The sequence below is a fragment of the Nyctibius grandis genome, chromosome 7 (genome assembly GCF_013368605.1).
Source record: "Nyctibius grandis isolate bNycGra1 chromosome 7, bNycGra1.pri, whole genome shotgun sequence".
In the NCBI taxonomy this organism is placed as follows: domain Eukaryota; kingdom Metazoa; phylum Chordata; class Aves; order Nyctibiiformes; family Nyctibiidae; genus Nyctibius; species Nyctibius grandis.
Window position 1 is genome coordinate 31,492,014 of NC_090664.1, and position 24,496 is coordinate 31,516,509.

The following is a 24,496-nucleotide window of genomic DNA, read 5'->3' on the forward strand; positions in this document are numbered from 1 at the left end:
GTTGTTAATGGCTTCCACTTACGCCTCAGGACAACGCTGTCTTTGCCTTGCAAAAATACCTTTTAACCTTTCCAGAAGTGCAGGCAGACAACAGGAGACAAAAGTTGAAACCTCACCCTAAATTAAGATAAAATTAAATAGTCCAGAGTGGTTCCAGTGTAAATGGATGGCTTAGACAGAGAGGTGATATAAATGCTCTACTCCAATTGATTTTCTCATCTGAAAACACAAGAGTATGCTCAAAGGCTAAGGCCCTGACCGTGGGAGCTGAGTAAGCACCTAGCAGTTTGTTAGAAAATAAAGAGGAAGAAAGAGAGGCCTCTGAGGTGCCATCTGGAATTTCCTTTCTGCCACCTGTATCCTTATAAACCTCATAGCAGTATTGTGGAAGAAAAGGAACCCAGTTCTCCAGTTCCCCTGTAAATTAAATTCTTTTTGCTCTGACCTGTTCTGATCACTACCAAATGTACTGCATACCTAAAATGACACAAGTCCCTGAACAGCAATATCTTTGCACAGAGGTGCTGCAGGAGACTGTTACCAAGCATTGCTTCATCGGGAGCTATAAGCAGATGAATTTGCATCTGCTGTTTCAGATTCATAGAACCTGACAATTAAAAGACTAAATTATTATTGTTTGAGTCTTTTCTACCCCGAGTGAGATGGCAGTTTGCTGCCAGAGCTTTCCTGGTTTGCATGGGTGTTCTTCTGATAAGCTAATATATTTTTAGGATGAGTTGTGATGCTGATATTTGCATGAAATAGCCCTTGGGATATTCTTGGCCCCAGGCAGCTCAGAAGATTTGGAGAGTAACCATGATAGTGAATTCAGGAAAGAAAACCTGGAAAAAAAGCCTAGAAAAATACTCTTCAGGGGCCGGTAATTAGTGTCTATGTCAATAAGTGGTACACTATGCATGTGGAAACGGTGGAAAACTGCTCTTGCTGTTCATTAAGGGTCTTAGGAATTGGCATTTGAGAAAACTTGCTTCATTTCACCAAACTGCTTTTAAGATGGTGTTGACAATAGTTATTGGAATGAATTATATATATTTCAAATGCTTGTGTTCAAAATGACATTCAAATATTTATTTGTTTGTTCTGATGCTTATATTTGGTTTAATGAGAACCACCATTTCGTGAGTAGTTGCAGAGTATACTTAAGCTGGAATCATGTTTAGGGAATTTTGGTCATGTAACACCTGTATTCAACCACCTCTTTTCCAAGAAAGGACAAATTTAGTCCAGCCTAAGAATATGGAAGTACAGTCATTTTTGTGGAAGATCTTCATTTATGCACTATAGATTGCATTCATTTTGAATCTGAGATTTATGGGAAGCAATACAGAAAATTAGTGGTATTTTAATGAGCTTGGAATGAAGCCTGAGTAGAGCTAGATGAATTAGAGATTACTTCTAGTAGCATGTCTAAGAATTCATTTATTTGAACTTGCTATTATCTCATTGTTTGAAATCAGTATACATTATTGTAATACTGTAAAACACTGCATCAAGTGGGTGGTAGAAAAACAGCTTCTAGGAGATCCTGTCTGAAACCACTAAGCACAACAGCAGAACTAATCAAAAGCTACGTCAAAAGCTGCAATTTAAAGCTGTGTGGTGGAAATGTAGATCTGTTAATGTTGTTTTGTCCCTTACTTGTATTAAAGGAAATTTGTCTATTCATAGTCTTTGGCACAGTACTCATATTTTAAACTGATAAACAGAGATCTTTCAGATAATTTTCAGTGGCTCATGATTCTTTTCCCAGTGAAGCAGCCTGCACAGTTTACAACATCTTCGCAGGCTTTGAAGTTTCTTTTTGCTCTGCCATGGTTGAATTTACCATGTTCTCATCACCTCTATTTTTCACCTACTTACACCATGTTCATGCAAAAGCACATGCCACAGGGAGTCCAACGTGCTGCCAGCTGAGCCTGCTGAAACAGGAAATAGCATACATCAGCCTGACACTGGACCCGGGAGAGCAAGTTATGCTCAGGAGGAGCAAGGAAAGGGGAGACTGAATTCATCGGCCCCTGGCAACTGCTGTTTTGTTTGATTCCCATTTATCCGAATGATTCCCCTGCGTACTGGGATCACAGGCTGACTGAGAGGGAGTTGTGCTCATGGAAATACGTGCTTATAAAAGTGCAAACCAGCCCCAAGAGCTGTTGCCCATCACAACTAGTAAAATTCAGCTGTCAAGAGGACTACGTAGCAAGCCCTGTTGGTACATACAGAGGCACTTTAAACACTTGTGAAGACTTTTCAGTAAGATTTATGGATACAGTGAGGAATATTTGCACTGGAGATTTCAGGCTTCAGCTTAGATGCAATTCGAAGCACCTACTGATTGGAGCCTTTTAATCTCTGTTCATCTCCTGGGGAGATGGCGTAAGGAACCGACGGACAGGACACATTTATTGATCACACAAGTGGGTGATCAGTCCCACAGACTGCAGGGAGGAAAATTATCTGAACGCTGCAGTACTTTAATTTACACAATCATACCCCAACCAAGCACTCTTCATGTCAGTGGCCCCTTAGTCTCTACCCAGCTTTACGCAGCTTCTCCAGCAATTCAATTCCTATGCAGTACAGTCAGGGCTTGCTGCAAACTTCATCTTTCATTTAGTTACTGTTCTTGTTCTGAATGCAAACTTTAGCCTGTTTTAACCCTATTGTTTTAGCTAATTTATGCTAACAGTCTAGTTGCATTACTGCTGATGCATACCTGTTTGTAATTAGATTCTCCAGAGATAATCCTTATAGGGAGGCAGACGACTCCCAAAGATGATTAAGCTCACTTCACCAGAAGTTTAGTCAACATTTTATATTCCTGAAATTAGACAATATGAAGTCTCCCTGCGTTGTCTGCAGTTCATCTCACTTATTTTCAGGTACGGTCCTTGAGAGGAAAGACAGTTTCTTAATATTGTGCATAGCATAAGCAAAATGCTTGACTGGGCGGTAAGTTCTGATGAGCTCAAAACCTGCAGGCCAAACTGAGGATCTTCTCAGTGCTAACGAGGCTAGAAGTCATGAAGTAGGTGCTATGTATTTTGTCTAGTTTAATTTCTAAATAAGTCCACTTTTGTGGTGAAGGTATGAAAACACAGCAGAATTTGGATGTTACCAATGGGCTGGCAGAAAGGAAGTTTTCTCTGCCTAGCAGGACATGCCATGGAATAGATCACAGAGAGCAAAGGAGAAATCAGCAGATGACAATAGAGAGATTTGCCCTTTGTAGTTTCCTTTCTAAACCTGAAGTGTTACCTAACTGTGGGGGTTTTTTCCCTTCCCAGGCAGCAATAGTCCACCTCCTAGTCCTAGCAATAATCTTTGCATACACCCTAGATGATTACATAGACTGAGGGATGTAATTTTATCTTTTCAGTTCCTTATAGGAACTTCCTGGTGTGTAGATAATCTACATGAGGAAAGAAACTCTTACCATTTTAAGGCATTTAATTATTTTCTTTTTACAACAACAACAAAAATTATCTTATGAAATACTAAGACAATGATTGAAATACTAACACTTTAAGAATCATCATGGTCCAATGAATAAATGCAGGTGTTTACCTGCAGTATGTTTCACTCACTTAAGAGAAAATGGGCTATATTTTATCATGACAATTCCCCTTCTGTTAATTGAGCACACAGCTGTGGGCCCTTCCCCTTTACTAATTCAGCACACAGCTGTGGGCACATAGCAGCTGCACTTAGGGCCATGTTTTGATATTTGTCCTTTTTTTTCCTTAATCAATGCATTGCAACCAAGAATGAAAAACTTTCTTGAAACAGTTCTTAGTGCTTATTCGTCCTTGCACTGTCTGAAGCTGCCTTCAGGCTCTCAGCTGCTAACCTTTGGAGCGGTGCTTTCTTCAGGTGACAGGGACCTTCTTCTGGATATTTTCTTTATGGGTCCCCTTTGGGGGTTCCTGCTGACTAAGCCTGTCTCACCTCTTCCCTCATCTGCTTTTGCTGTTGTCCTCATGGTCCATTGTCTGCTCTTCCAAGCGCCTTCTCAGTTCCAAAAACATGGCTGTTGGAATCGCAGTTCATTCAGGATTTTTAGAAAAGGACTGTATGACAGCCGTCTGTTAAAATGCCTCAAACCAGAACAGTCTTTGCTTCTCGTGGTGTTTTTTGTGATAGTAAATTATTAAGGTTAGCAAGAGGAGATAGTTGTGTGTCTCAGCCAGAAGTGAATGAACTATAAGAGCCTAATAAACCCTGATCTTCCTGACAAGACAACTAAATTTAGAGATTCCTTGCATGGACTTCTGCACATCATTTCAAAAGCACACAGCACAGTTCTGCTGATTACAGCACGACATCAGCCAGCACAGCTCTCTCAACACCAAGGAGCTTTCTGTCTTCAAGTCCTTCTTTCAGCCATTAATCCTGCTTAGCATTTGGAAAAAAGGAAGGAATTATTTCTGCTTTTGAACTTCTTATACTATGAGCATGGAGTTACTAAGTTTCTTGTGGACTTTTTAAAAGGTGGTGTGGAAATGGAGAGTTGAATAGACATTATCACACCCATAAGACAGTTGTAGGCAGACTTTGAATGCTCTAAACAAATGTTTTACAGCAACGGGCTAAGATAGTTGCAGTAATGCAAACATATTGTAAATTCTGGGCATGAATATCTGCCAATGCATCTAAGCAAGTAACTTAACTCATTAAATAGTTTCTTTTGGAACACTGGACATGCTTTATTTCATTTTTTCACAATTTATTTAAACATCTCACATATACAAAATACATTTTCTTTCTTTTTTTGAGAAATGATGATTTTTTTTTTTACCCATTGTAGAAGATGGAAATGAGATTTGAAAGCAGGAGCACCTGATTTTGGAGGAAGAGGACAAAGATGAGGAAAAATGATCCACATGCTTAAGCTGCGGGTGAGACAGGACATTCTCAGTTTTGAGATAGACTTCAAAGAAACATAGAAGTGATATTTTAAATGCTACTAGCACCATCAAAGTTCAAGTATTGGAAAGATACTCTGTAATAATGTAATTAGCACCACTGTATTTTGGGTGGAACTGAAAGTACCTCAGATCATATGGAGAAGTACCTACAAAAGATGTGGATCACACTTGATTTAGTGTATGAGGTAGTTCAAACCTTTGGAAGTTGTGGTTTTAAACTTCCTCTGTGGAAGATATTCAAAGGCCACAAGTGGTGCAAACTTTCATGATTTTTTATTTTGTTTTTTTTTCTTTACAAAGGTTGACATTTCCCAAAGCAAGGTGTTAAATCTTGAAAGACTTCCAAGTCCTTTTGGGGCTGTATTAAATTTCATTGCACAATGCTCCAATCAATTCTTCTCCTTCTCTTTCGCCCAGAGTTTAAGCAAGTAGATGAACAGAAGAAATGGAAGGAGTCAGCTTTCATTATAAAAAGAAATGACAAGAGAATAATTTGGGAGAGGCTTTAAGTTAATTTTAGTTCATTCATTTGAAACAGACTGGGCCAACGTCCACACCGAATTCTTGGTCAGGGCCACCAATATCCAAAAGTCCAATGTCAAGGATGGGCAAGCGAGATGGCTTATTTGTTCTGTATTCAATGATCGTTTTGCCCCATTTATTGTTCTTTCTCTGCAAGAGAATATTGATTACAATTGTTATTGCATTGTTTATAGTATTGAGAATTGTTTCACCTGAATGGATAATTTCTGAAAGAACTTCATATTAATTTTGCTGCCATTGTTTTCAAATCAGATACCCATATACAACTATTTAGATCTCTTATACAGAGAAAATACTTACTTTAATCTTCTGAAGTCGTATGTGTGATGCTCTACATAAACTACCAAATTATTCACACTGATGTTAAATCCTCAGAGAACCCTGCCTGAGTTTTTCAGGACTTAAAAGATTCTGCCCCTCCTACAGATTGTGCATGATTTTCTCATCAGTCTTCAGCTTACACAGAATTTGGGTCTGGTCCCTCTGAAAGGCTTTTTCTTTTTTGCCACACTACACAGTACAAGGTAGGCTTTGTTTGTACCTCAGTCCTTCTCACTTGTTAAAGATCTGGCATAGTTGGTTTTGTAGGGTATTTATCTTCACTGCGTAAAATTTTCTGGTCTGACTGATAATCTAATTCTGAATAAAAGCACAACACTGTCCTTAATCACATGCTTAAGCATGAACAACCGTGGTGCCCATGGTTTCTGTGTTACTTACAGAGCAGCCATCCTCAAGAACACTGAAAGTGAATCTGCTGTTGCCTTCAGCACGTAGTTCAACATCATTGGATCCCTGCAGTATAACAGCCTTTTTAAGGTTGCCAGTTTCCTCATCCATGTAGGCAACGCTGTTCTTGCAGTGGTAGGTGATGTTCTGGGAGGCATGGTTGGCCAGCAGACGCAGGAAGGCAAGCTGGGTGGCCATATCCTTTGAGCTCACTCCTTCATCATTGTATTCAAACTGAAAAAAAAAAAACGGAACCCAGTCAATTGTACTGCTGGGGAAAGGTGGACGTTTGTGATGGAAGTACGTGATACTTGCTCTAGGAACATTAAAAAAAAATCACGTAAGTCTGCAATCACTTGTTTATTGCAACTAAAGAGCATCAAATAAGACTATGAGGAGGTAGGTTGAAAACCAGACATGAGTGGATGTAGTTAAATTGTAGAACTCTGTTCCAAGTTAGGGTGTTAATAGTTTATGTGTATTCAAAGACAAGATCAGACAAATTCAAGGAAGAGAAATCTAGTTTCCACAGATACACAGAAACAATGCTTGTCTCAAGAAAACACTGAATTTTTTTTGGGGGGGTGCTAATAGAATAATGTCTGTGGATATTACAAATGTTTACTTCATTCTTATATTCTTTTACAGCATCTACTTTTAGCCACTGTAAGAAACAGGACCCTAGACTACCCTGGACCCTTGTTCTGACCCAGTGTGATCAATCTTATGTTCTTATACTAAAGATCTTGGACACTGCGTTTTCATCATAAGATCAACTCCACTTCATTTAAGAATTATGTAATTAGATCTCCTTAGCGGTACAAAAGTAATTTATTTGCAATTGGCTGGTACAGTGTCTAATGTGCAAGTAGACAAATTTCTTATTTTTACTTACACTGGCAATTCTGCATGTTACAGTGGCATACACTCAGCATCTGTGATGTGTAATATAAGTATCTTTCCAGGAACAGTGTCATATGTAAAAAAATCTCAATTGAAAGAATAAACAACGATGTTTTCTTACTTTTTCAGATAGTTTCTGGACTGTCTTTATACTAATGTACCATTATTCCACTCCAGGCTTCCTTTAGCAATAGCCATTAGTCATGCTGAATTTATCATTTGCAGACACCAAGAAAAATCAGAACAAAACTGAGAAATCCTTTTAGCAAATTGTGATCCAAACTAGAACTGGAGCTCTGTTCCCTTGAGATAAAAGGTAGTTCCCTTTTTCATATTTCTGCTCTAAGAGAGTTTAATTTATGTGTTTGCTTGCTGAGAGTCAGTGAATTGGGAATTCTTTGGAGAGCACTGTAGGAAACAATCCTCCTCCCATACATCGCTTACCTGGCTGCCACCATTGATAGTTTCACCAAAAAATATGTGCTTCTTCTCCTTGGGATTCTTGTTGACATACCAGTTCTTAGCGGGAATATTGTCAGGGTTGGCATGGATGCAACTCTCACCAGTGGCAAAGTTACAGTATGCTCTAATGGCATCTGCAGAGCAGCCTTGGTTAGGATCAATCCAGTAGAAGCCTACCATTGAGGAAAGAAATGCGAACAATAGTTCACTCAGTCTAACAACATTTGCATTCAGTTTATATTCACTTGTTTGATATAGGAACTCAGAGAGGGGTCACAAATATCACAACCTAGGTACAATATTAAGGTGATAACTGGGACAAATACATATTTGAGATTGTTAATGTATAAGAAACTGTATCTGAAAGCTAGGGTTAAGTATTTTTGTATTATTTAAAAAAATTATTGCAATAATCATGCAACAATAGCTATTAAGAGCTTTTCAGAATGTCCTTGTGTCTATTTTCAGTGGAGGCAAAGAGAACTTCCTTATTCGTCATTTAGTACTTTCACTGGGTGGCCAAGGATACCATTCATCAAAGAAAGCTGATAAGCTGGAAGTACTCCCTGAGCCAGAAAGGGCAAATATCTGGCACTAACATACCGTTGCTCCATTCTGGGTGGCTAAGTCTTAGGTCACGGCAGGTGCGAGCTGGGTTCTTTCTGGAGCCTTCTGGGGTCAGCAGGGTCTCAATTTGGTTGTTCAGTGTTTTCAGAGTGGCATCAACTTCATAATCCTTGGGTCTGAGAGAAGGCTGATCAGCCCGGTAGTATTCTGCATCATAGCCAACTTCATATCCACCACCATTGGGACCAGGGGGACCGGGGGGACCAGGGGGTCCGGGAGGACCCTAAGTTTTTCAAAAGCAAAAGACAAGAAGCATTCTATTAGACATATCATTCTCTCAATTAAATGCTTCCACACATACATAGTCCTACTTAATTCCTAGCACCCTCAGCTCTAATCTGAGGCAGCACATATGGACCTGCCCTATGGTGACTACTATGGGCTCAACCAGTAGAAGATGCAGAGTGTAGGACTACCACATCTTCTTTGTGTATTTGCTGTCTGGCCATAAGGAATGAACAAGGAGTTCAGGTTTAGGCCTATTAGGGAAATGTTTAATGTTAAATAACAACAAACATTTGGAAGTCTTTTATTTTTTTTAAGAAATAAAACCACACCTTTTCCTAAACTGATAGGCTTTTGAAGTGATTTTCTTATAACTGTTACATAAATGTGTTAAATCAACAAAAAATAAGTTATACTCACAGCAGGGCCTTGGCTACCATGAGAGCCACGCATACCAGCAGGGCCAATAGGTCCAGGGAGACCATTGCGACCATCTTTACCAGGAGGACCAGAAGGACCTGGTGGACCCTAAAAGGAAACTCGAACAGTTTAATGACAGTAGAAAACACTACAAATAGAGATTCATATAAATGGGAGTGTACATATATATTGCAAAAAAGGAATGGGAGAGTTATTTGAACATGCTCTTAAATTCACGTACCCTTGGGCCAGCAGGGCCGGTGTTACCAGGAGGACCTTGATCACCATGTTGGCCCTATTGGGAAAGACACATGCATAGTCATTAAAAAAATGAAGTGGCACACATTTGTATCAGTGTGATTGAAGAGGGAGCTATAGTCAGCATGTGTATTTGGGCTCAGAGAATGGCACTCTAGGGCTAATGGCATTTATTGGTGGAGTTGGGGTATAAAATGCCTGTTTTAGGGAGGGAGGAGAGAGAGCATAAAGAGGTATTTAAGGGGATAACCTACAAAAGTCTCTATATTGTTTCTTCAGATTTTCAGAGAAGGCTTTAAAATAAAAGTCAGAATTCCTAAAGGGGATACCAGAATTTACAGGGAAGAAAATCTACAAATTACTTCCGCTGCTATGATACAAAGGCTTTACAATTTCTGGCCAAAATAAAAAATAATACTGAAACAAAGGCAGAGCTTTTTGAATTCTATGCTAGCCAAATATAGTCAAGTTTCAGGACAACTAATGGTCCTGAAAGTTCTAAAGACAATTGTCAATGGCAATACCAAAATTTGCCATTTTATGGGAAGAGCGTTGAGTCTTAGAGAGTCTTATGGCCTTTGAAAGATGATGCAGAGTGGAGTAAGTGGCATCAACCTGCTGGGTTGTGCATATGTAATTCCACACTAGGGTGTACTGAAAACAATTTACTTACAGCAAGACCAGGAAGACCCTGCAATCCATTGTGTCCCTTCAAGCCAGGCAGACCTCTATGCCCCTTATCACCAGGTTCACCTTTCTCACCACGTGGACCTTGTGGGCCCTAGGAAGGGATACAGGTGTCAGAGGAATAAAATAGAAGGCGTCAAGTATATACTACTGTCAAAGCAAAAATTAAGCATGAGCATTCTACATTATGCCATAGGTTGCCCCGATACATACATATATATGTACATCCTGTTAACACACCCAGGAAGACTGTCAATCTCAAAAGTGTCAGGATTGATCCCATAAGAGGAAATGCTGATCAAGATTCTAGGTCTATATTTACAGCTCCTTAAGCACTACTTTTTGGGCCTACATCTTGAGCACAGTCAGGAGTCCTTATTAATAAAACACGTTTTCTCTTCTTGCATCAATGTGGTAATGTATTTAGAAATCAGACTTACAGCAAGACCTCTTGGACCAAAAGCACCAGCAGGACCGACAGCGCCAGCAGGACCCTGAAGCAGGAATAGAAAATGCATGTTGCTGCTGTATATTATACCTAATAAAGGTTCCATGCTCAACACACCTCTGCAGAAAGCAAAGTAATTATCCACATACTGTAGGGGTTTGATGTATAATGTATATATATAATGGACAAATGTTAGTCCTGTGTTAATAAAAAAAACAAAGGTCTCATCAACTTACAGGATCACCACGGTTTCCAGGCTTTCCAGAAGGACCAACTTGGCCATGAGGACCAGGAGCACCCAAAGCACCACTGGGACCAGGGCTACCAGGAGCACCACGCTCACCCTGGCAACAACGGAATGCAAGGGGAGACACAGTATGTTACTACTGACTTAAACATATTGGAATATTTCTTCCATGATTATGAAATAAAAGAGAAGAACAAGTCACCTTGAAACCAGGAGCACCATCACGGCCTGGAGGACCATCGTTTCCAGGATTGCCCTGTTAAAATACCATGAAAAAGCATTAAATTCCATGAAGCTTCATCTCACGTGGAACTGTGTCAGTCTAATTGCTCCCAATGAGAGTAAGAAGACATTGAGATGGGATAGCATAAATCTTGAAGATAACAAACTCTTCCTTATAGATGCCACTCTCAAATCCCTTAAATATATTAATGTTCTCAGAAAAATAAGATGGTCTTCAAATATTTTAGGTTTCACAAGTTCAGCACAGAAGAAAATTACTGGGTTTTGCTATATTTCTCTAAATGAAAAGGTCAAGACAATAGTAGTCTTCATCTAGCTGGCACTCTTGTAAAACTGAGACCTACTTTTTAGATGAAAAATGCCAGTGGCAAGAAAAGGACTTCAGCAGTAGTCACAGCTAAATTACTTTGTTGTGGTACTTCACAAGCTTAAATGGCTTCCTTTGTGAATGTTAATTTCACTTCAACTGTTTCACTGTGTACACTAGAAAACCTTTTCCTTCAGAAAATTCCCATGGAACAGAAAGTTTGTTTCTTTTTAATACTTATAAAATAGAATTACTATTCTCTGATCTCTTTGAAATCCTGTGAGTCTCAGGACTCACAGGAGTCCTGTATTAACAATGCTTCATGTTATCAAATAAGCTTCCTTGATAAGGCCCAGAGAAAGCTTTATATAGTTATCCTTATAGGAGACAAGATGATAACGTGTTAATAGTTTAACTGTTCTTACGGTGTAAGTCAGTCATGAATAGCCACTGTATGGATACCCTTCTTCAAGGCGAACTAACTTGGATGGTTAAATTGGATGGATAAGGTTATTTGCTGCTCTGTGAAGAACTGGGAGCAGGGTCCTGTCCTCCAAGTAATCACCCATAAGGCAGAGCATTACAGGGAGCAATTTGTTCCACTCCAGTGTTCCCACATTCCCCCTTCTGCACAGGACTCAGGTCCTCCATTGTGTCTTAACCTGCACTGATCTCTGCAGTTCAGCAGTACCTGCCACACAGGTCAGAGTTTGTTCCATTGTGTTTTTAGCCTACAAACATACTTCACATTTTATGGTGAGGGAATGCACATTGGGAAACATTATGCAGCTCAGCCACAATGTTAAAGGGTATCTGTTTTGTTAGGACTCCAAAATAGTGCTGAGTATGGCACAAGTCTAATACTGGATTCCAACATTTTGTGTAATGTCCTTCATACGCCTTCTGAGTGGGCGTTAAGGTAAAAAACACTTGGTGTTTAATACCACGAATCACTAGATCCCTCAAGTAAAAGTGACTGCAATTTTTATATTTCCCTGAAAGATACGTATATTGCATCTAACGTGATGCTTAAGAAAACGTGCTGATACCAAGCTTTCCTGATATATTCTTTTGTATAGCCAAAACCTTATCCCCTGGTATGTACTATTTTTCCCAGCTCCAACAATGAATTAATCTTTTTCCCACTCCATCTTTCTTGGTAATTACTTAAAAAGTCAAAAGATTCTGATAATGACTCCAGGACGTCTTTCAGACACAACTTGTGCCTTGGAGAATTTATCACCTAGCTGGGGCCGGGAACCCATGTCTGTTAGAGAATCCTGTTATAATTTTCCCTGAAGACACTGGAAGGTACAAGTTTGCTAGCAGAACAACCTCCAGTTGCATCCATCTTTTCTGTGTATTTGTCTTTGGCTCAAAATAGGAGAGAAGCAATCCTGAAGAGGAAATTAGACATAGCTTACATCACGACCAGCTTCACCAGGAGCACCATTTGGACCAGGAGAACCCACAGGACCAGAGGGACCACGGGCACCAGGAGGACCAGAAACACCCAGGGGACCAGGTTCACCCTAATACAGGAAGAGTGGTAACAAAATGTGACATAATACAACACAAACCAGTCTTACAGAACTTTTGGCCTATATCTAGGAGAAACATTTCTCTGCAATTGATTCTGGAAGTGAAACAGATCCAGGACACAAGAAACATATCTAACTATATCAAATATTATCTTCATTCTAAATTTTCTACCTCTTCTATCGGAAACCTCTGATGCCATTCAAAAATACGCTCACCTGCAGACACAAGTCTTGTTTGTCTGCAGCAAGTAATAATTTCTTCCACTGCTCTAAGTCTGTTAGGTCCATATCCTCTGTTTGCAGCAGCAATGTAAACAGCAGAATCTACATCTCCTTTTCCCTGGTTTCCCTTAAGAGGAGACCTCAGCTTTTTTCTTTACACCTACATGTTTAAAGCAGTTAACCAGTCATATACTCACTGTTGCTCCAGAGATGCCTGGAAGACCACGTTCTCCCCGAGAGCCAGGCAGACCAAGGATACCAGGAGCACCAAGAATACCCTGAGGACCTGGGCTACCAGGAGGACCCTATGACATGAAGAGAATATTATTTACATTAACGGAGAAAAATAAATTTTTATGGCCCTCCACATTTCTCATTTGTTTTGCTCTACAACAGCACCAACTGCTTTCCAAGGATCTCAATGAACGTCAGTGCTAGTTCCTGCATGGAAGAAGATGTAACCAAGACATAAGACTTCAAACTCCAAAGCTAAAGGTCTGTAAGAACATAATGCCGGTTATACTTCGCTCACAACTGTTTTCCAGTGAAAATGCTGTTTCCAAACAACACTATACACATGCTTTTTCCCTTCCCATTCAATAGCAGTGGGTGATGCATGAAAACTGGGGATTTCACTACAGAGAAGATGACTATGTGAGGGGATTCCGTAGCGAAGAGACTGATAATCTGAAACTGATCCTGAGACAGCCTTAGAAAATCTCTAGGTGGTATGTGACATCTCCAAACAACCCTTAGAGCTCTCTACTGACCGTCTGAAAGGCAAAGGTTCTTTAGTTAAGTGGCTTTTCCATTTCCTTGAAATTTGAGCATATGCGGCGCTAACCTTGGCATAAGTAATCATCCTGACAGATTACCCTACACTGTTATCCTGACTTACAGTCAGGCCTACTAGTTCAATTATGTTTTTCGTAAGTGAAATTAAATTAGAACATAAAAATTAGAAAATGTATTGCTTTATACTGGACATGAAAGGGCAAATTTTCAATTGTCACTTTCAAAATTTTAACATACATGTCTGACAATGACACTGAAGATTTCATTCTTAGCTGCAACTTCTGCAGATCACAGAATAAATTTCTATAAATTTTTATTGAGAAACAACAGAGAGGTAATTCACACAAGTGCATACTTCCATAAGACAGAAATGTGTCTAACTTTAAAAACACCAGTAATTCTAGATGTGCAAGCTTAAAGACACTCAAAATTAATTTATTTGCATAATTCTGAGCCACCTTGGGGTCAGACAACTTTAACCCTGTGATCCCCACAAGTTAGAGTTTCTGATGCAGAAATGAATTGAGATTGTTCTAAATGGATGGTCACATGTTCCTCCTTTTTCCATCCATGATGCTCAATTTCAGAGCAGGAAACTCTTCTTCCCTTTCTCAGACTAAGTAGAAATTTCTTCTACAGTTAGCCTTGTTGCTTTCACTTGGGCTACTTGCAGAGAAAGATGCAGCTCACCACGAGAAAAAAAGAGAGAAAAACCTGACCCAGGAATCGGGTTCACTTTTTATGGCATGTTTGTCAAACATGTCTGTAAGCAATTTCTTGAGTATCAGTGGAGCTTCTACTTAAAAGCTTTGCTAAATTTGTGAATAAAAGAGAAAAGCCCTTCACAAATACCAAAAGTATCTTAGAAGCCATAACATTTACAGGAAGAGACATTTTTAACGAGATGTGATACTCAGTAACTTACAGCGGCACCAGCCTCTCCAGATGGACCTTTCTCACCGGCAAAACCAGGTGGGCCAGCAATACCTTGTTCACCAGTACGGCCAACTGGACCAACATCACCACGTAGACCTCTAGGACCATCTTTGCCAGCTGGGCCAGGAGGACCAGGGGGACCAGTGATGCCCTAGGATTGAGTTTGAATACGATACCATTACAATATAGACCCATTAACTGGGGAGAACAGAGGTAAGTTTCAATTTATGTCCATGTACAAAACTTGTGCTTTGCAATAACCAGGTTACCAGCTGTTCTGAAGCAGCAACTGCTATTTCTTTTGTTAGCAGAGGATAACTAGAATCAGAATTATTAAACTGAGAATTTTTTTTTTTTTTACTTAGTGAAGGTGAAAGTGGCAAAATTTGGCAGAAAAATATTTGCTCTGGAGACATTAATTGCAACTATAAAATCTATCAGAAAAAACCTCTTCCAATTCAACAGGGTTATTTGCTTTGGATACTGGAATTCACAATATATTTAAATGTAGGGTATCTAAGGAAAGAAGTGCCTTTTGGTAAAGGTTGGAAACACCTTTGAAAAGAAAACTTAAAATGTCAATTTGAAATGAGAATTTTTGGCTGAAAAATAAAGAAGCAAGGATTCATATTCTTAAACCCAATGAGAGGTTGCCCTACTTGAGATAGGGGCTGGAACTGCAGATACTTCAGGAAGTGTAGACAGAAGATAACCTTAACATTCTTTTTCAAATAGGACATGACCTTCTTATTCCACTCAAAATCAATGGCTATGCAGTTACTTACGGTGAACAAAAGCAAAAGAAAGATTTTTACAAATGGTTAGGCACGTCAAGATGCAAAGTGATGCTTGATGGATTGTAAAAAAACCCCCAAACTAAATGCATATCTCCCACTCTGGGAGTTTAAACAGTTAAGAGATTTCTTATCTATCTCATCCAATCCTATAAGAATCTGAAGTGATCCCAGTGCAGTTAGAATTTGTGACCATGTAACAAAAATGAGGATTACCCCTAACCAATGCAGCTTCTAACTTATCTCCCATTAGAACTTCTTCATTAGTTACTTACAGCAGGGCCAGGAGGACCAACTCTTCCAGCAGCACCAGGGAAACCAGTCATGCCCTAAAAATAGAAGTGAAAAGGAAGATTTGGTTTAAAGGAAACAATGACTTCATGAAAAGCCACAATGTCAGTGTCAAAAGCCTGAAGACTTACAGGAGGACCAGCATCACCACGAGGGCCAGCAGGACCAGCAGCACCAGCGGGACCCTATGTATGAAGGATTGAAAAAGACAGAAGAATCAAGCAAAGACTGTTAATGATGTTCCCCATTTAGAATAAGGGCTCAGTCTCACTCTCATGAAAGTTAAGGGTGATTTTGCCTGTTACTTTAACAGGAGGAAGACTGGGCCCAAAACCACAATTCCTGTCCTGATACTAGGGTAGTAAATTCTCACAGACATTTTAAATCAGGATTGTAAGGACTGAGAAGAGTTGCATAAGGCATTTATGATTCAAATGAATTTGCCTTGCAAATGTTACGTGCATCTAAGCAAATCTGGAAGTCAAAATGTAAAAGACATAGTAAGGCAAAGAAAGCAAGTCCTCCATTTGCACTGTATAACTAATACAGCCGTGTAGTGCAAGGGTCTGGTATTCCTTTATTAGAAGCATACAGTAAGAATCCCAAGCCATGTTGTCTTGCAACACTTTACAGTATTTGAAATACCAGGGCCTGACTTTCTGCACCATTTCAACCAGTTCCCCAATAATGGGCTGCATGCATGTGAAGTAGTATATACTTTTGAGCTATAAAGGTGTTAGCACATGAAAAGCCTCTGTGCAAGTGGGTGCACAAATTTGCACATATGCTTCTGGATGACTGGGTCTGAAAGTCAGACTGTGACAGCACATCCTGTCTTTGAGAGGAAGATACCATCATCCTCAGCTCAGAACTTACCCACAATCAGCCCCTTGAATGGTCCAAGATAGACTGATTTTGCTGATCTTCAGGGCAAGTTGAAAATTATTTTTTTTCTCTTCATTTCAGTTCCAGACTCACGATCTGAGCCCATATAAATAGACTGACAAAGTTTATATGATGTGTGAAAATCAGTATGGTGACTTTCCTCACAGCCTAGTTTGAAGTTTTGTTTCTTTTTTTTTAATTACCTTTTCAAAATTCAAGGCCTTCAGGCTAGCATATTGCTTGCACAGCATAGTTAAGAACCATGCATTTTACAAAGACACAGTTTACTTACTGGTGGTCCAGAAGCACCAATTGGGCCAATAGCACCTGTTGGTCCACTTTCACCCTTAGGTCCTTTAGGCCCACGCTCGCCTTTAGCACCAGGCTGACCAGCTGCACCCTATGGGCAGAAAAAGACACAGAACAAGGAGTTGGAAAAGCATGTAAAGGAGATAGAGGAATGGCGTGGCATCAATAAGAGGAAAGCACAAACAATACTCACAGGAGGTCCAGCAAATCCACTAGGACCTACGGGACCAGGCTCACCACGTTCACCCTAAGGAGAGGACAAAGAAGAGAGGATTGGTTGGAATGGGCTTTAAAAGGGCATTTTTCTGAACATCGTGTCTTTGACACAGGAACAGTTGTAGGAATTGCTACTTACAGGGATACCACGGGCACCAGCAGGACCAGCGGGACCAGCAGGACCTCCTTCACCCTAAAACAGATGGCAGAAAACATTATGACACTGTGGGGGAAGGCCTCACTGCAGACAGAACAGGGGTGAGCTTGTGGTACAGACACATATAGCTAGTCACCTCATGTCTCCAATGGAGAGGGTGTTACTGAAAATGCTTCTGTTTTGACCCACCCTGTATTAATAATTTCTAACGATACTCGGACAGGATAAAGAATCATTCTGAGCTAACGTGTGGTTGTTCATCATCATATCAAAACCTCTTCTCACAGTGTGAGGAGGATTGTGGAGATGAGCCTCAACTGTGAAGAATTCAGACAAAGCCTAAATTAGAATCTTCTCCCCATAAAACCCACTGCCATGTAGATGCGCATCCCTTCCCTGCCCTTTTAGGAAAAGGTTTAGGGTGCTATGGCAAACTTCACTGAAGAGTTCTACAGTCCCAATAACGCTTGCCTCCCAAATCTGAAAAACTTGCAGAACTCGTGCACACTAGAAAGATGGAACTTTTTTTTATGGAACTCCTCATCTTAAATATTCAAGCGTGGGTAAACTGCATAAACAAACAAGACACTTCTTCATTCAAAGAGTAGACTTACCCGATCACCAGCACCACCAGAAGGGCCAGGAGCACCAATAGCACCAGGGAGACCCTATAGGTCAAGAGACAGGACACCATTTCTAACAAAATGTAAGTAGGCGTGACTACTTTAAATATTTTTTCTCTTTCCTCCTGGAGACAGGTGTGTGACTTTCTTCCAGCTGTTTTCAATATAAAGGACACATGATTTTATAAACCAAAATCTATTCTGCTATTTTCCTTCCAAAGTATAAATTCTAGGACAGGCAGCCAAAACCTCAAATTAATGATAATTTTGTGTGGCTTTGCAGGCTGCCTTTAGAATTAGCTGTCTGCGCTGAGCCCATAAGTTTAAACAGGATAACGTCACACTGAACAACTGTCTATTAAATACAAGGTTCTCTGCTGATATCATTTCTTTGCTTGTGTGCATGAGGAGTTATTATTTTTCTCTTTCTCCCCCCAAATTCAAACATCCCTGGACAAGGGGCAACAAAATCATATTGATTTGTATCAAAAGTGAGCAGATATAAGAGGAAACGCAATACAGTAGGAAATATAAGTCCTGAACATCCTTTTTAGTCACTTAAGTTCTGAGGTGTAGCAAGGTAAACTCAGGTATAACCAGAAGACACTTACACGAGCACCATCTCTTCCTGTTGCACCAGTATCACCTCTCAGACCTGGGGGACCCTAGAATACACAGAGGGGGAAAAAAAGCATTATATTGGTAACAAACACAATAGTTTGTATAAAAGAAGTCTTGAACTGTTTGCTGAGTATCCATGTATTACTTGCAGATCATATGAGATGCTTATCATGCTAGTTTGTTTGGGGAATGGACTTTGATTATTATTTCATTCTTATTGCTGAGTATATACTGATTTGCAAAGTGAGAATTTGCAGACTAAAGGGACTGACATGCTTTTCGTAATTATGAGCCTGCCTCTTTCATGGGAAGCCTATCTAGTTTCCCCTAGGTGGCAAGTATTTTGAATGGAATTAAAAATTCAAAACCAAGTTGATATATATTCCAAATGATGGATGTAAATCCCCGCTCAAAATCTCTTTTCCTTTGGTCAAGAAATAACCATATGTAAAAATTCTTTTGGGTATTCATGTTATACTTTCTATTTGAAGAAGGAAAAGATCTGTTAAAAACAATGATGCCATATGAGTGGTCACATAAAATGCCGTATGTTTTATATAACAAAAAGTTATAGCAAGGCCATCACTAGTGTCAAGAAATCAGACCAGCACTCTGTTCTATCTCTTTTTTTTTTAACACATCCTACTCTTCTGCCTTAATCTGCATGTCAGTACATAGTGTTTTATAAAAAGTTGCAAGCAATTTTCATCTTAATTTCCTTACAACTCCATTTATGCTAAATGACTACAGATTTTTTTTAGTCAAAACAAATAAAGCAGTTCTAGAAATCTCAGTTTAAAGTTTAAATAATGAACAGAAGAGAATATGGAATAAGATTACATAACAAGATAAAAATAGATTTTATAGATAATATATGGACAAAGCAGAGGTAGCAACAGGACTTGCAACCAGACTTCACAGCTTTATGTAAGGGATTACAACGGCTAAAATGTTTTCTGATTTTATAGGCAACTGATATAATCACAAAATCATAGTCACTGCACTTAAAGCAGTCAAGGATTTGATCAGAGACTCAGTCCTTTGTGATCAGTAGGCCCATTCCTACTATAAAGCCTGTACTCAAAGACAGCTTTAGTATTTCTTCAGTAAAGATAAGCCCATTGTTAACCAATCCTGTGAAAAACTGCCACTTAAACCAATTCCAAATGCTCAGCAAAGATCAAAATACAACCTTAGAAAAGACTGTCAGTCTGTTACACCAACAAAACCTTCTACTTACTGACTACTAGTGAGTCATCATGCAATACAGTTTAACAGTAAATAAAAGTCGCATTGGGGTAACCTGCAGGTTTTTTTAAGTTAATGAAATTCAAGCATCTCCCAAACCTTTGCATGCCATTAACAAAGCAGGTTAGACCGTCCACCTTACCTTTTCACCCTTGCCTCCTGGAACACCAGCAACACCTCTCTCTCCTGGGATTCCACCAGGGCCAGCAGGACCAGGACCACCAGCAGGACCAACATTGCCAGGCTCACCCTAGCAGCAACAGCATATCATGTAAGAGAGGTCAAACCATTCATACAATTTGGAAAAAAAATTGTCATTACTACTTTGCCCATTGTTCTGCTTGCTTGTAAATAGTGTGAGTGGTAGTATTTAATCTTAAGCTATTGTACTTATTTTACTTTTTAACTAGTGAAGATGCCAGACGTGAACACACTCTCTGATTCTGTGGGCTCCCGAGGTTTTAGGGTGTCCCATATTCCAAACGAAACTTTTGTGGAAAGACTACCCACAAGAATCTTGAAAACTAAGACCTATATTCAATTAACATCAAGCCAACATTATTTTGGTACATGATGGCTCATTATTATGCTAATGTTTTGGGGAAAATATTGCTTGCTAGACACAAGAACTTCCTGTGCATAAGTAGAGGTGTGTACAAACAGAAGTTAGCATGAATTTTGGCGAAAATCTCGGACCCTATCTTAAAACAGAATAATAATATACCCAGCTGACAAGCTGTATTCAAACTGATTCCAAACTGGAGTTCCCCTCCCATCATCTATAGTGCTAAACATAAAAACCTTTAATATTGGCGTGGACTAGCTGGGATGGAGCTTTGACATTTGAAGAAATGACCTAGTGGCTATGGTGTATAGGTGAATACCTGTTACCAGCAATCACTTATGCTCTTAAGAAAGTTTTGGACTGCCTTCATCAGGAATTCAACAGTGAGGCAATGGCAGCTGGAACAGTAAAGCAATGGCAGCTGGAAAAGGCATTACCTTGTTACCATCAGGGCCTGGTGGGCCAGATGGACCACGGCTTCCAATGGCACCAGCAGGACCAACAGCACCGCTTTCACCAGGAGGACCACGTTCACCCTGCAGAAGGCAGTCTGATTTGAGTTTTTCCTTGCAGTGTTCTGTAGCTTAGAGGTTTAAAAACACTGACGAGTAGCAATGACAATGGGATGCATTTTTACCTGAACAAACCATTAAGAACTATACTAGAATCATGCAGATATTAACTAAACTGGTCACAAGAATTGGCTCTAGCTTTTGACACAAATACAGCAAAGTGAAGTACTGAAGTCTTGCATCATGATAACAGCTGACAATTGAAGTACTTCTTGAACATGGATTTTGGCTACTGTGCTCATTCTGGTAACAGTGTCTTGCATTCTATTGTCAAATGAAGCTTCTGACACCAATTTGAGGGCAGACAATGGAACCTAGTGAAATCAGAGCCATAGTAATTGGAAAACAATTATTTTTACAGTGGCAAATGCCTGGTGAATACTGGAGAATAAAGGTGACAGCTAAAGCCTACTAATGTGACCTGTACATTATAACAGGTACAAGGATAAATTCTGAAACAGAGGTCATCTAGAGACACGGAAGTAGCCAGAAACTGGGCTTAAATGCACAATAGATCTATCAAAGGTAGAAATACCAGTTTTACTAAAGCCATCTCAAATTATACCACTGTGATCGAGCTGGACATCAGTGAATAATCTGATAAGGCATAATGGAGATTTTTAGTTACATTGGAGAATTTGGGAGTTTGAATGAGAACTAGAATGTGGTCAGAAAACTGACTCAAGGAGAGGTACCACACTGCTGAAAAGCACCAACGATGCAGAAGGGTAACTTATATTGTAATTATGTTCCCCAATTAATATATCTTTTCATTATTTTTACATATATTTTGTTAATGACAGAGAGGCAGAAAAGGAAGAAAGATATTTATGAAATATGCAGATATTACAAAGATGGAAGCTTTTGTCAACAGGAGAAAGGGTTGGCATATTACACAGGAAAAGGTGAATAACCTGCTGGCTGTCACAGTAGAAGTGGGACAAAATTCAAGAATGCAAAGTACCATGCCATTTATCTAGCTACCAAAAATTAGTATTTGTGCTGTAAATGGGAGGTTCACTTGGTGAAAATGACAGAATGGGAAAGGTGATAAACAATACCCAATGATATGACGCAGACATGAAAAAAGGCAAATGTGATCTGGCACAAGCAGTGAGGCATTCTTAAGAAGTGTTAATTTTGTTGTACAAAGCATCAGTAAGACCTAATTTGGAACACTGAATGAAATACACTCTGGCTGGGTACGAGATGCTTAAGGCAAGCTAGAGTAGAGACAGATAATTGCTACTGCAATGATAAAGGAAACTTGGCTTCGATAGATTAGCAAAATGAAATGTTACTAATACATGAATGCAACAAATGAATGTTACCAATCCAGCCTCAGGGGACTAAATATAGGGAGGAGAAGTGCTATTTAAACTGATTGACACGACTTATAAGACTCAATGGGAATATCTGTCACGAATACATTTAGTCCAGAAGTCAGAAGAAAAGAGGAAGCAGTAGAAGTAGTTTAAATATCAACCTCTTGATAGGTGGATTTGAAAAGCAAATAATTATTCGAGTATTTTATAAACTACTCATTGCTCTGCATAAATGGAACTTTCCTGCCATGCAGGAAGGCCTCCACACAAAGCTCTCCACAAATGTTTATGCACAGTGCAGGAATAAAGGGAAGCGGGGGGCAGTATCTTCTAAAGACTATTCCAGGCTCTGGATTTAGCCCACCATTTGTTCACGAAGACATTACATGGGAGGCAGGAGCTGGCTAGCAAGGGATGGTATAGCTGAACTGGTCAGGATAAGGTCTGCGCACAGGCACTGGAGAGGAAAATTCTAATATGCACCAGGCCTTAGTGTAACACTGTAGGGTCAGTCTTTTGTCACCTACATTCTCATTGTGAGGTACATCAATACAAAAAGAAATTAGATCAGCTGATCAGGATATCATTACTCGGGTAATATTCATATCGCTTATCTAGAAGTTTACTAACACTGGCAACTACTGTGTTATATAATCATATATCCTGACACATGCAAAAAGCAGAGAAAATTCTCCTTCATCCCTGGGAGTCTGCTGCAACATGTTGTATTCTGTAACTGAGAAGAGCAGTTTGTCTTGAGAAACTTGGAAATTTATAGTTACTATTATTATTGAACACATTATTAAGGCAGTCTGTACTAGATTTCAAATGAGTTACTCACTCTTGGGCCAGCAGGACCAGGGACACCAAATTCACCATGGAGACCCTAGAAGAGAGTAGATGTATTGATAAAGCTTATTTCTAAAGCAAACTTATTAGCCTAAATTGTACTTTGTTTCTTAGCAGTAAATAGAAATGCTTCTCAAATTGCAGCAGCATATTAAAAATCTTCAGACTAAACCCAGTCTTTTAGATACACAGAAATAAACCCTTTTCATACAGCTGCACAATAACTCAAAGCACATGAGATAATTATTTGTCATCTGAAGAAGGAGTCAGCTATTAAATTCCAAGCTCATTTTTCAGGTACACGCAACATAAACTCTTTCACAAGGACACAGAGGGATGTAAATATAAACCTTATGGGTGGTTACGACACATAGGATGCACAATCTGCAGATTACATCACGTACTTCAACTGAGTAGAACCTAAAGCCTGAATTACCACTGAGCTGCCCCAGTTGTCTGCCATTATAAATTCACTGAAATCAATTGAGGTGCAAAAGCATACAATTAGAGTAATGCAGGTTAGATTGAACCTTGAAGATTTCAAAAGAAATTCAAAGTAAAATATTTTTCATGTACTGTCTTGTCTTTGGAGGGGACATAATTCATTGCTGCTTAAGGCCCAAAAAGCAAAGGATTGGCTTTGCTCAGTTTCATACCAAAACTTTGAAAAAAGAAGTATGTTGCAAATTCTAATGGACCTTCTTCATTTGTGGCTAGCTTTAACAAAAGGAACTATTAAACTTTGCACATAACACAGATTGCTTTGTTTTGGCAAATGCATCCAAAAGGCTCTTGCTTCACCACATGTGCAATTGTAAACATAATGCTTATGCAATGCCTGCCCCTACTTGTGGAGTACTGTATCCGTCACTCACCCTTTCTCCTGGTTTACCAGCTTCACCAGCTGGTCCTGAGGGACCTGGCAGACCCTAAGGGTAAAGAAACAAGGATACAAATAAAGTTAAGGCAGAAGCACTTCATGCTTTGTAAACCATAGATAGGATTGAGCAAAGCGCATAGTTACTTACCTGGAATCCAGGAGGGCCAGCGGGACCTTGTTCACCCTTTCCACCTTGGTTGCCCTGGATGGAATGAAGAATAAGTGATTAACTTGGACGGTGAAGTACAGGAAAACTGATTTTAAAATGGGAAGTCCCATTAATGAAGAGTAAATCACAAATTAGATCTGTGTGGAGGTTGTTACTTACAGTGACTCCAGGAGGACCTTGAGCACCGTTGTTTCCCTCTGGACCGGGAGCACCCTAAATGTGTTCAAGTTGAAAGCTGTTTTTGAAGTTTTGATTTGTTATGAATAATATCTCTCTAAAGTGATTCTGTGCCAAAAACAAAGGTCTCTGGCTGTGTATTTTGAACTTAATCATTTACTTGTAAGAGCTTCACTGTCAAAGGAACATTGCTGATGATAGCATTTTTCCCACAACAGACCAATTATTTGGTCCGTTAAATGGAAGAATTAGGAAGTTTTAACTATCAGTAAG

At 39.5% G+C, this 24,496-nt stretch overlaps 1 protein-coding gene across 1 annotated transcript in view; it reads right to left on the reverse strand.

Annotated features, from left to right (window-relative positions):
- Positions 1 to 5,207: 5,207 nt before the first annotated feature.
- Positions 5,208 to 24,496, reverse strand: part of COL1A2 (collagen type I alpha 2 chain) — a 41,853-nt gene continuing 22,564 nt past the window's right edge. The window contains exons 27-52 of the mRNA XM_068405576.1: positions 24,206 to 24,259; positions 24,026 to 24,079; positions 23,873 to 23,926; positions 22,990 to 23,034; positions 20,689 to 20,787; positions 19,829 to 19,936; positions 18,429 to 18,482; positions 17,809 to 17,862; positions 17,177 to 17,230; positions 17,015 to 17,068; positions 16,805 to 16,912; positions 15,759 to 15,812; positions 15,612 to 15,665; positions 14,532 to 14,693; positions 13,009 to 13,116; positions 12,473 to 12,580; positions 10,701 to 10,754; positions 10,488 to 10,595; positions 10,244 to 10,297; positions 9,790 to 9,897; positions 9,100 to 9,153; positions 8,859 to 8,966; positions 8,190 to 8,436; positions 7,569 to 7,759; positions 6,213 to 6,455; positions 5,208 to 5,621 (exon numbers count right to left, since the gene is read on the reverse strand). Of these exons, the coding sequence (XP_068261677.1) occupies positions 5,475 to 5,621; positions 6,213 to 6,455; positions 7,569 to 7,759; positions 8,190 to 8,436; positions 8,859 to 8,966; positions 9,100 to 9,153; positions 9,790 to 9,897; positions 10,244 to 10,297; positions 10,488 to 10,595; positions 10,701 to 10,754; positions 12,473 to 12,580; positions 13,009 to 13,116; positions 14,532 to 14,693; positions 15,612 to 15,665; positions 15,759 to 15,812; positions 16,805 to 16,912; positions 17,015 to 17,068; positions 17,177 to 17,230; positions 17,809 to 17,862; positions 18,429 to 18,482; positions 19,829 to 19,936; positions 20,689 to 20,787; positions 22,990 to 23,034; positions 23,873 to 23,926; positions 24,026 to 24,079; positions 24,206 to 24,259 (2,538 nt within the window). The 3' untranslated portion in view covers positions 5,208 to 5,474. The remainder of the gene's footprint in view (positions 5,622 to 6,212; positions 6,456 to 7,568; positions 7,760 to 8,189; positions 8,437 to 8,858; positions 8,967 to 9,099; positions 9,154 to 9,789; positions 9,898 to 10,243; positions 10,298 to 10,487; positions 10,596 to 10,700; positions 10,755 to 12,472; positions 12,581 to 13,008; positions 13,117 to 14,531; positions 14,694 to 15,611; positions 15,666 to 15,758; positions 15,813 to 16,804; positions 16,913 to 17,014; positions 17,069 to 17,176; positions 17,231 to 17,808; positions 17,863 to 18,428; positions 18,483 to 19,828; positions 19,937 to 20,688; positions 20,788 to 22,989; positions 23,035 to 23,872; positions 23,927 to 24,025; positions 24,080 to 24,205; positions 24,260 to 24,496) is intronic.